Source organism: Ovis canadensis, chromosome 6 (genome assembly GCF_042477335.2).
Source record: "Ovis canadensis isolate MfBH-ARS-UI-01 breed Bighorn chromosome 6, ARS-UI_OviCan_v2, whole genome shotgun sequence".
Lineage (NCBI taxonomy): Eukaryota > Metazoa > Chordata > Mammalia > Artiodactyla > Bovidae > Ovis > Ovis canadensis.
The window spans coordinates 34920013-34932413 of NC_091250.1; the positions used below are offsets into that span (position 1 = coordinate 34920013).

The window sequence follows — 12401 nt, forward strand, 5'->3', positions numbered from 1 at the left end:
CTCCAGCATTCTTTACTGAAGAACCCCAAAGACAAGAGGAGCCTGCCAAGCTACAGTCCATGGGGTCACAGACAGTTGGACACATGTAGGTGACTGAACAACATACATACTACTGTAACAATATGATATAGCTATATTCATGAATTTTAAAACTTTAGGCATTTGAAATACCTTTTTCAGGGATTTACATTACACAGGTGATTGTAAATATGAAATTCCATACCAAGAACTTTGTTAGTCATCATAAAGAGACTTTAGAAATGTTTCATTAACAAATGAGTAATGCTCGTAAGTGTAGTACAGAAAGACTGTATGTGTCCCACAGCCCTTGCGAGAGCAGAATTTTGGCAATCTTGGCAGTCAACATAGATGAAACAGTCCTCTATTCCAGCACTGTCCAAGACAGCAGTTGCTGACTCCATACGATTTTTAACATTTAAATTTAAAATAATTTAAAATACAGTTCTTTAGTCATACTAGACACGTTTTTAACCATTTAGCAGCCACACATGGCTATGTCTACTGTGTCGGATAACCCAGCTATACAGAACAGAAAGTTCTACTGAACACAGGTATTCAAGACCTAGATCTCTATTTGGTCTTGGATGCTCCCTCCTCAAAAGCAAGACTTTGTTGTCTCATTTAACCACAAGACTGACTGATCTTGTGGCCACAATACTGCATCCTCTTTGAGAATGGACTTTTTACCAAACTTATAAAAACAGGTTGCATGAATGTTTTGTACCTACTTAATAAAATTCATAAAAAGAAAGAATCAGTCTGACTTGCTTCCTTTGTAACCATACCACCTAGTGGTGAAGCGATGTAGAAGAGGATGCACAACACCTAGAAGTATTCATGCTTATCAAAAGGAATGGACAAGAGTTAGGTGCTAAAATGGCTTAGATCAGTTTACGAATCCCTCAGCCCTTTTATATTTTCCAAAAAAATTTAAAGAGTTTAAGTACCATGAGAGGCATGCGTAATGAATGATGAAAACGTATTTTTTGACATTTGGGAAAATGAAGTCCAGAAAAGAATAAAGGAAAGTTAAAATAAGGAGTCAGATTTATGATTAGAAAAACAGCTTTGGCGGCCAGGTAAGGACAAACTAGAAAACACGAGGCTTTAATATTAATTCAGATGAGATCACAAGAACCTGGACTACCTGGTGTCACAAGGTACGAAGTTGCTTCAGGTGCCAGACTCTTAGTGATCCGATGCACTGTAACCCACCAGGCTCCTCTGTTCATGGCATTTTCCAGGGCTGCCACTTCCTCCTCAAGGGATCTTCCCAACCCAGGGATCAAACCTGCATCTCCTCTGTCTCCTATATTGGCAGGTGAATTCTTTACCACTGAGCTATTGGGAAGCCTGAATTACCTGGTAGCACCTATAAAACTGCAGCACAGAACTGGGCTCCAGATAGGTTTTGGTGGTAGGAATTACAGCCAAAGCTGATTTTATTGTGCTTCCCTTTATTGTGCTTTGTAGATAACTGCATTATTTACAAAAGGAAGGTTTGTGGCAACTCTGCATCAAGCAACTTTCTTGACATCGTTCTTTCAGCAGCATTTGTCACGTTGTGTCTTGGTGTCAATTTCTGGTAATCCTTAAAATATTTCAAATTTTTTCATTATTATATTTGTCACGGTGATCTGTGGTCTGAGATCTTTAATGTCACTATTGTAAATGCTTTGGGGTACCACAAACCATGCCCATATAAAAGGCTAAAACTTAATAACTGTGTGTGTTCTGACTGTTTGACCATCAACCAACCCATCTGTCTCTCTCCTTTTCCTTTGGCCAAAATTAAGCCAATTAAGAACCCTACAATGAAGAAAGAGAATGCAGCTATCTCATTTATAATTTCTATTTTGGTTACATGTTCAAATAATATTTTCAATGTATTAGGTTACAATGTATTATTAAAATTAATTTCACTTGCTTTTTATATTAATGAGATTACTCAGAAACATTAAACTATATATACACTTCATGTTATATAACTATTGGACAGAACTCTCTTAGAACATTATGGTCCAATAATACAAAAAAGGAGTTTAAATGTATTATGCTTTTGTTACATAAAGATATGACCAGGGCATCAATACAAGACTCTGAAGTGTAAAAGCAACAACAAAACTTTAAAACTCTTTGTCATTAAAAAAAAAAAGAACCCTACAATGGCCTTTAATAAGTGATCAAGTGAAAGGAAAAGTCACATACTCTTCACATTTAAAAGCTAGGAATGATTAAGCTTAGTGAGGCAGGCATGTTGAAACCCAACACAGGCCAAAAGCTGGATCTTTTCTGCCAAACAGCCAAATTGTGAATGCAAAAAAAAAACGCTGTTGAAGAAAATGAAAAGTGCTACTCCAGAAAAGACATTAATGATAAGAAAGCAAAACAGTCATGTTGATAACATGGAGAAAGCTTTAATGGCCTGGAGAGAAGAGGAAACCAGACATATTCCTTTAAGCCAAAGCCTAACCAAGAGCCAAGCCTTAACTCTCTTCAATTGTGTGAAGGCTGATAGAGATAAGAATCTGCAAAAACAAAAGGTTAAAGCTAGCAGCACTTGGTTCATGAGACTGAAGGATACAAGTTGTCTTCATAACATAAAAATTCAAGGTGAAGCAGCAAGTGATGTAAAAGCTGTAATTCAGAAGGTCTAGTTAAGATAATTAATGAAGTGGCTACATTCATTGTAAGCCTTCTATGTAAGAAGACGCCACCTAGGACTTCCATAGTTAGAGAGGAGAAGTCAATGCCTGGCTTCAAAGGACAGGCTGACTCTCTTGTTAGGGGTAATGCAGCTGGTGACCTTAAGTTGAAGCCAAGGCTCATTTACCATTCTGAAAATCCTTTGGCCCTTAAGAATGACACTAAATCTATTCTGCTTGTGCTCTATAAATCAAACAACAAAGCCTGTAAACAGATGGCAGTACATCTGTTTACAACATGGTTTACAAAATATTTTAAGTCCACTGTTGAGAGACTTTCACCTCACAAGAATGACTTCTTTCAAAATGTTACTGCTCACTGGCAATCTACCTGGTCACCCAAGAGCTCTAATAAAGATGTGAAGTGAGATTAAGCTTGTTTTCATGTCTGTTAATACAACATCTATTCTACAGCCCATGGATCAATAAATTTGACTTTCAAGTCTTATTCTTAAGAAGGACACTTTTTAAAGCTATAGCTGCCACATATAGTAATTTCTCTGACAGAATGATGCAAAGTAGATTAAAAACCTTCTGGAGATGATTCACCATTTGAGATGTCATTATGAATTCATGGAAAGAGGTCAAATATCAACATTAACAGGAGCTGGGAAAAAGTAAATTCCCACCCTCATGTATAATTTTGAGGAGTTCTAGATTTCAGTGGAAGAAGAAACTGCAGATTTAGCAAGAGATCTAGAATTGCAAACGGAGCCTAAAGATGTGACTAAACTGCTGTAATCTCATGATAAAATATTAGTGAATAAGGAATTGCGTCTAATGAAGGTGCAAAGAAAGTCGTTTCTTGACATGGGATCAACTCCTAGTGAAGAGGCTGTGAAGATTGCTGAAATGTAACAAAGGATTCAGAACATTACATAAATCTGGCTGATAAAGCCGTTGGCAGGGTTTGAGAAGACTGACTCAAATTTGGGAAGAAGTTCTACTGTGGGTAAAATGCTATCAAACAGAATTATGTGCTACAGATAAATAGTTTGTGAGGAAGATTCAACCAATACAGCAAACTTCACTGTTGTCTTATTTAAAAAAACTGCCACAGCCAGTCAACCATCAGCAACCATAAGCTTGATAAGTCAGCAGCCATCAACACTGAAAAAGACTCTCCTCCATCAAAAAGATTATGACTTGCTAAAGGTTCAGGTGATGGTCAGCATGTTTTAGCAATACAGTATTTTTAATTAAGGTATGTACAGTTTTTTTTTTTTTAAGGTATACTGCTACTGACCACTTAATAGACCACAGTACAGTGTAAGCGTAACTTTCATATACTGGGAAACCAAAAAATTCTTGTGACTTGCTTTCTTGTGCTATCTGCTTTATTTTGATGGTCTGGAAATGAATCCGCAATATCCCTGAGATATGACTATACAGCTTTTGGCAGCCAATTAGATACAAAAATTGAGGGACAGTGACAAGTTAAGGTTGACTGCAAGATTTCTACTCTAATTGTCTAAGTGGACAGTGATATACTCTCTACTTCAGTTCTTACGGATTCCTAAAACTTTAACTCCCCAATGCTAATTCAGACATTCTACTTTGACTGGAATATTGCTTTCTTATCTTCATGACTGCTTCTAAGCTAACTTCTGCCTGTGATTTCTCTGAAACTGTTCCCTACAAATACATTCAAATTCAGTCGTACCAACCTGCATGTGGTTCTCTCCTTTCTGGTTTTAGTTATGCTAGTCCCTCTACCTCAAGTCATGCTCTTACCCTGTCAACCTGGTCAACCTTTACAACCCTTGAGGGCCCACCTTTAATGTTCCATTATCCTACTGTTCTTAAGCTTTATTCTAATTCATAAAAGTTTGAACTTTCTTCTTGACACTGTTATAAAAAATGTTGACATTTGGTAAACTAGTCAAGTGCCAAACAAATTTAACTGTTAAAAAGTACCTTTTTAGATGTCCATCAGCAGATGAATGGATAAGAAAGCTATGGTACATATACACAATGGAGTATTACTCAGCCGTAAAAAAAGAATTCATTTGAATCAGTTCTGATGAGATGGATGAAACTGGAGCCGATTATACAGAATGAAGTAAGCCAGAAAGAAAAACACCAATACATTATACTAACACATATATATGGAATTTAGGAAGATGGCAATGACGACCCTGTATGCAAGACAGGGAAAGAGACACAGATGTGTATAACGGACTTTTGGACTCAGAGGGAGAGGGAGAGGGTGGGATGATTTGGGAGAATGACATTCTAACATGTATACTATCATGTAAGAATTGAATCGCCAGTCTATGTCTGACGCAGGATGCAGCATGCTAGACACAGATGTGTATAACGGACTTTTGGACTCAGAGGGAGAGGGAGAGGGTGGGATGATTTGGGAGAATGACATTCTAACATGTATACTATCATGTAAGAATTGATTCGCCAGTCTATGTCTGACGCTGGATGCAGCATGCTTGGGGCTGGTGCATGGGGATGACCCAGAAAGATGTTATGGGGAGGGTGGTGGGAGGGGGGTTCATATTTGGGAACGCATGTAGGAATTAAAGATTTTAAAATTTAAAAAACTAAAAAAAAAAAAAAGAAATGCTGCTGTAGGACCAGATGGCCTGTGAGGTCCCTTAGAGTGCTCGTAGGGTTGCCCCCGCTCCCACCTTTTCGGCTTTTTTGCTCAACCTCTTACAGGAAAAAGCAACAACAACAACAAAAAAAGTACCTTTCTTTTCAGCTTTCTCTTTCATCTTCTTTTCTTCTTCTCCTCCTCCTTTTACTTGCTCTTTAGCACCAGAAGATACGGTTGTTATTGGTATAGATTGTATCTCATTTTCAGAAACTGCAGAATCCATTTTTAGTGGAGTACCAGATGGAAATGGTATTTGTTTTACTGACAAAGAAAATGAAATGTCATTTATGTTTAACAGTTTCAAGAAAATGAAATGTCATTTATAGTTTTCATGACTGAAAAATATGAAACTGTGAATCATAAACTATTTTGAAACAAATACAGTTGATATACAATGTTACAGGTATTCAATATAATGATTAACAATTTTAAATGTGATACTCTATTTATAGTTATTATAAAATATTGCCTATATTCCCCATGATGGATAATATATCCTTGTAGCTTATCTAATACACAACTATTTGTACCTCTTAACCTCCAACTCCAATATTGCACCCCTTTTCCCTCTCTCCGGTGAAAACCACTGTTTTGTTCCCTACATCTATGAGTCAGCTTTGATTTTTATTGTATTCACTAGTTGGTTGTAATTTTAGATTCCATCTATATGTATTTGACTTTATCTGTCTGACTTATTTCACTTGGCATGATACCCTGCCTGAGTCCACCCATGTTGCTGCAAATGGAAAAATATCATGCTTTTTTATGGCCGAATAGGACTGACAAAGGTCAGTTTTCATTCCAATCCCAAAGAAAGGCAATGCCAAAGAATGCTCAAACTACCGCACAATTGCACTCATCTCACATGCTAGTAAAGTAATGCTAAACATTCTCCAAGCCAGGCTTCAGCAATACATGAACCATGAACTTCCAGATGTTCAAGCTGGTTTTAGAAAAGGCAGAGGAACCAGAGATCAAATTGCCAACATCCGCTGGATCCAGAAAAACATCTATTTCTGCCTTATTGACTATGCCAAAGCCTTTGACTCTGTGGATCACAATAAATTGTGGAAAATTCTGAAAGAGATGGGAATACCAGACCACCTGAACTGCCTCTTGAGAAATCTGTATGCAGGTCAGGAAGCAACAGTTAGAACTGGACATGGAACGACAGACTGGTTCCAAATAGGAAAAGGCTGTATATCGTCACCCTGCTTATTTAACTTCTATGCATGGTACATCACGAGAAATGCTGGGCTTGGAAGAAGCACAAGCTGGAATCAAGACTGACAGGAGAAATATCAATAACCTCAGATATACAGATGACACCACCCTTATGGCAGAAAATAAAGAGGAACTAAAAAGCCTCTTGATGAAAGTGAAAGAGAAGAGTGAAAAAGTTGGCTTAAAGCTCAACATTCAGAAAACTAAGATCATGGCATCCGGTCCCATCACTTAATGGGAAATAGATGAGGAAACAGTGGAAACAGTGTCAAACTTTTTTGAGGGCCTCCAAAATCACAGCAGATGGTGACTGCAGCCATGAAATTAAGATACTTACTCCTTGGAAGCAAAGTTATGAACAACCTAGATAGCATATTGAAAAGCAGAGATATTACTTTGCCAACAAAGGTCCATCTAGTCAAGGCTATGGTTTCTCCAGTGGTCATTTATGGATTTGAGAGTTGGACTGTGAAGAAAGCTGAGCGCCAAAGAATTGATGCTTTTGAACTGTGGTGTTGGAGAAGACTCTTGAGAGTCCCTTGGACTGCAAGGAGATCCAACCAGTCCATCCTAAAGATCAGTCCTTGGTGTTAATTGGAAGGGCTGATGCTAAAGCTGAAACTCCAATACTTTGGCCACCTCATGAGAAGAGTTGATTCATTGGTAAAGACCCTGATGCTGGGAGGCATTGGGGGCAGGAGGAGAAGGGGATGACAGAGGATGAGATGATTGGATGGCATCACTGACTGGATGCACGTGAGTCTGGGTGAACTCCGGGAGTTGGTGATGGACAGGGAGGCCTGGCGTGCTGCGATTCATGGGGTCGCAAAGAGTCGGACACAACTGAGCAACTGAACTGAACTGAACTGGGGCACTTTTAAAATAATTCAATAAAAACTTTCATTTCATTTACAACATACCAGGTGAAATGATAAATATCTGCTGATTTGGATATTTGATTTCAGGCAAATTACCTCTCTAAGCGTCAATGTATAAAACAAGAATATCTGTGTACATAAGATTTTAAGGATAAAATACATAACGTATATGAACCACTTGGTAGTGCCTGGCATACAGCAAAACTTAATAAATGTTAACTAAATACTATCATGGCTTATTTTCAACTCTACTCAATCGGGAATAGTGATGATCGAGTTTAATAGGGGATCAGTGATGATCACAACAGAGATTAGAATGCAGCTCTCTAAACTCCAATTTTGGCACTTTTTGCATGATCTTAGGCAAGATCATCTATCTGCCTTTTCTAAGTCTGTATGTTCTCTTCAGTGTAAGAGGATAAATGCATGAGAAGGGCAGTTCTGAGGATGAGACGAGTAATCAAGCGTAAAACCCAACTTAATAAAGCATGTAATAATTATTGTTATGAATCAACCTATCATTTCTATGATTAATCACCTCCATTTTGAATTTCTGCCTTAATTAGCTCTTGTTTCAATCCTTCAATTTCTTTCTTCAATTTAGCATTTTCAACTCGAAGTTTCTTCTCTTCTCTCAAAGTTGCCTGCAAAACTGGGATCAAGAACCACCAGTTAAGATACAGCTCTGTTTTCTACAAGGTTTCTTATGAATACTACTTGATAAAAACATAGCCAGTATAAACAAAGCTAGAACCAAATGTTTCACCAGTTCCCTTGTATCAGTTTAATATTTATTAAACAACATGATATTTTAAAAGACAAAGGGAGAAAATCTTGAAGTAAAAACAGAAGAGGTTTTGTTTATCAATCATTTTCCTAGCTTTTATAAAAATGCTATGACAGTGTAAGAACCTCGTTCAGTGTTATTAACAGGTTAACTGAGAGACAAATATCAGATACATTAAACTTTTTTCAAAGTCTAAGATCTAATAATGATACCAAACAATAAAAAATTGTTGTCATTTCTTCCTTTTTAATCAGTATCTTGTAAAGGGAAATGAAAACTCTCTAATTCCTAATGTCTCAAAAATAGAGCTGGTCAAACATTAAATGAAATGATTTGCTCAACATAGTGTGTTAAAGGTGAGCAATAGGGTATACAAAATATCAAAGACAAAGATTCTCATTGGGGTTGGTACCACTCTCTAGGGGGTACTTTGAAAATCTGTAAGGGAATTTTTGGCTGTCATGAATAATGGGAGTCAGTACTGGCATTTGGAGGGCAGAGGTCAGGGATTTCAGATGTTCTGCAATAGGTTAGATATTCCTGTGAAATGAAGAACTGTCTCATATCCTGCAGGATTTTGCACTGACATTGTACAGATGCACAGGTGAAATCCTGTTTATTATTTGGGCCTAGATTCTAGTTATTTTTTACATTTAAACATTTTTTTAACATTTTCATTATACTCTGAATTTTCTAGGAATCAAGTACCATGCAAATCAAGCGTGAACTGTACTTTGTTTTGTTCAAGAGTTCTATCTAAAGAAACATCATTCATCATTTTGAGTAAATCAAAAACATGACTCAAAGCTGATTTTGGTATCTGGGTTGCCAACACAAAGGCATACTATTATATCACTCTGTCCTATGCCTGCTGCATTTCTGCTAATTCCATGTATGCAAATCACATAGCATGTGATACTCTCGTGTCAAGCAGTATAGTCCAGTACTACTCTCCATAAATTACTTCCTTTTTAATTCTCTTCTATATTACATACATCTCTATAATCTGTTCATCTTTCTAATGGAAAGAAGTGTTAGAATTTTTTTTTAAATAATAAGAAAAATCCTTTTTAAATTGTAAGAAAAACAGTAAGAATATAAAACATTACAAAAATAATTAAAACACTATTTAAAAAGAAGAAAAATTTGATAAAGGGAAAATTTTTTAGATAGTAAATGTAGGATTCTGTGAGTTACTCAGTTTTATGTAGCAGACAAAAGCATTTATTCAAATAAGTGATGGTAAAAGATTTTGGAATTTTCATAGCATTACCATTGGCTATTGAGAAATAACATATACAAAAAATAACCTAAATTCTAGAAGCAGAAATTTAGATTTGATATTTTTGTGAATGCATCATAGCAATTTTGAGGTAAAACATAAGTACTGGAAAAAACTGTAAAAACCATTTCAGAAAATACCCAAAAAGAGAGCAATGTGAAAGTAAAGATTTTTCTTTTATATGAAGTTAAAGGAGATATTTGAGTTTCTATTTGATTTTACCCAGCTTTCTTCATTTTTAGTCTCTTAACTCTATACCAACTTATTTTAAATATTAATTTTTCTTTATTAGTCTTGAATTAACACATTGTTTTCTCTATTACGTGTTCACCATACACCACAATTCTAACTTATCTTAATCCCAGAATATTTCTTCACTCATAATTGCAACATTAAAGGAATACAGAAGTCATCATCAAGACTGTGAAGTAATACTGTCTGTGGTAAACACATTTTTTTTTTGTCATCACCATATGAATTCATTTTAAGTATCTCCCTAGAAAACTTACAAATTTTCAAATTTTCTTACTTGCTTTCTCCTTAAGAAGAGCAACTTGCTGCTTAAGATATTCAATAATTTGATCTGCTTCTGCACCCTTCTGCTCCAATCTCTTCAGAACAGCATCACCAGTTGCCATTTTTGCCAAGAAACGGCAGAAAATCCTAAGAGAAAAAAATGAAAGTGATACATTATACTGTAGAATAAGTAAGTTTATTGTACAGGACACCATGAACAAGCAGTCTGAAAGGAAAAACATTTCTACTGCAATAGAACCATATATTAGAAAAACAAATCAATTAAGCAGCAGAAATGTTAACAGATTAATTCCTCACTCTGATTGGAAAAGAAAATTTCATTTTTTCCCAAAAGCAGAAAATACGATATTTAATCGTATTTCAGGTTAAAGTTTTAAAGCAAGCTTTAAATACTGCAGAATATTATGACATAAGAAAGGAACACTAAGAGACAGACTAATAACAACCTTAACTAAGAGATAACTGAGTACTATACCTGAGTTCCAAAGTAAAGACAATTACTGAATCTTTTCTTTATATGTTTCTTTCATGTATTGGGTATTTCTACTGTCTATTTAATTATGTACAAACTTACATGTAAGGAAGAACATGTAAATTAGGAAAGACAATATTAAAAGAAAAAGATCAACAATTAGGAAATATCAATATTAATCATATAGATACTGAGATATAATGTCAGTGTATATATATTATATATAGAGAAAATTCTGCAGAATTCTTTATATACAGACATAAAGAATTCTATACATATATAGACACCCTGACATTCGAATATATTCAAATTCTATATAATATACTCTAACATAATATATATTATATATACATACACTGACGTGACATATATAGAAGTCTGTATATCATATAATTCTATTTCCTTTTGTAGAAAAAAATAGAATTTTAATTTTATAATAATTCATAGAAATTAGAAGACATCCTATCAGTATGCAGATATTGTAAATATAAGCAAAATTCTGGGATTAATTCATCATGTTCGAAAGTTCAAACTTTTGAAGCCAAGTTCATGAAGTTTATACTGCCAAATATTAAAACAGTCACAATGACAAAAGGTTAATCATTAACAATACTAAGAATTGCTTTTTACTTAATTTAGCATCAGTTTACACTTCAAAGTATGACACAAACATTGCTGAAACAGTTCTTATTTAAAATAAATGATACACAGCGGTGAAGTTTTATTAAAAAACTGGCTAACAGTGGACAAATAATATGATTGTTTTAAAATTTCAAATTATTAGGCAAAGAATACTGAGATGTTTACTTTTTATAAAAAGAAAACCAACCCTCAAAAATCTTTATGCTAACAGTGACAATGTATGATACAGAAGAAGTTTTAAAAAACCTTATAAAAATAAAGTTGTTAGTAATGAAGAAACTATAAATGGGGCAAAGGTGGTTAATCTGGAAAAGCCACACTAAACTGCTCCATGGACTATAAAGGACTATTACTTAATAGCTTAAAAAAATAGAGGGAAAAAAATGTACAAGAGTGAAAATGAAGATATAACTTCTTAAATTCTGCCAATTTTTAACCAAAAGTGAATACACAATAACCCTGCTATTGCTCCTCAAATGTTAAAGCCAGAATTTTAGAGAAAAATACATGGACATATGATGAAAATTTAAAGTAAAAAAGTTATTTTTTTTTAACCTTTAGTATCCCAGTTACAGCATTCTTTTAGTTTGATGTCTATTTCAGTTTAACATAAGTAGTGACCAAATATTATATATTTCAATAGGCGAAATACAGCTATCGCTAACAGATTTGGCCTAAATTGTTTGGCGTAAGTTGTAACTTTTGCTTCCCTGCTGCTGCTGCTGCTGCTGCTGCTGCTGCTGCTGCTGCTGCTGCTAAGTCACTTCAGTCGTGTCCGACTCTATGCGACCCCATAGACGGCAGCCCACCAGGCTCCCCCGTCCCTGGGATTCTCAAGGCAAGAACACTGGAGTGGGCTGCTATTTCCTTCTCTAGTGCATGAGAGTGAAAAGTGAAAGTGAAGTCGCTCAGTCGTGTCCGACTCTTAGCGACCCCATGGACTGTAGCCCACCAGGCTCCTCCGTCCATGGGATTTTCCAGGCAAGAGTACTGGAGTGGGGTGCCATTGCCTTCTCCGTTTGCTTACCTACCAATGAAATATTTGATGAGTGATACTAAGATGAATGTGAAATTAGTGATACATATTAGAAAAAACCCTAGTAAACTTCTCTTAACAGATATGAAATAAATAGATTTAAGTGTAAAACAGGTCTCATAAATTGAACAGTAGTTCCTTAAAGCCATCTCACAAATACATCAAGTTGCTTAAAAAACCAAATATGAAACATGTGCCCTAAAACA

At 35.5% G+C, this 12401-nt stretch overlaps 1 protein-coding gene across 1 annotated transcript in view; it reads right to left on the reverse strand.

The window, feature by feature from the left end:
- The window catches only part of AIMP1 (aminoacyl tRNA synthetase complex interacting multifunctional protein 1), a 30858-nt gene that overhangs the window by 11263 nt on the left and 7194 nt on the right, over positions 1–12401 (reverse strand). Inside the window, exons 2-4 of the mRNA XM_069593565.1 lie at positions 10038–10171; positions 7978–8091; positions 5431–5598 (exon numbers count right to left, since the gene is read on the reverse strand). Of these exons, the coding sequence (XP_069449666.1) occupies positions 5431–5598; positions 7978–8091; positions 10038–10171 (416 nt within the window). The remainder of the gene's footprint in view (positions 1–5430; positions 5599–7977; positions 8092–10037; positions 10172–12401) is intronic.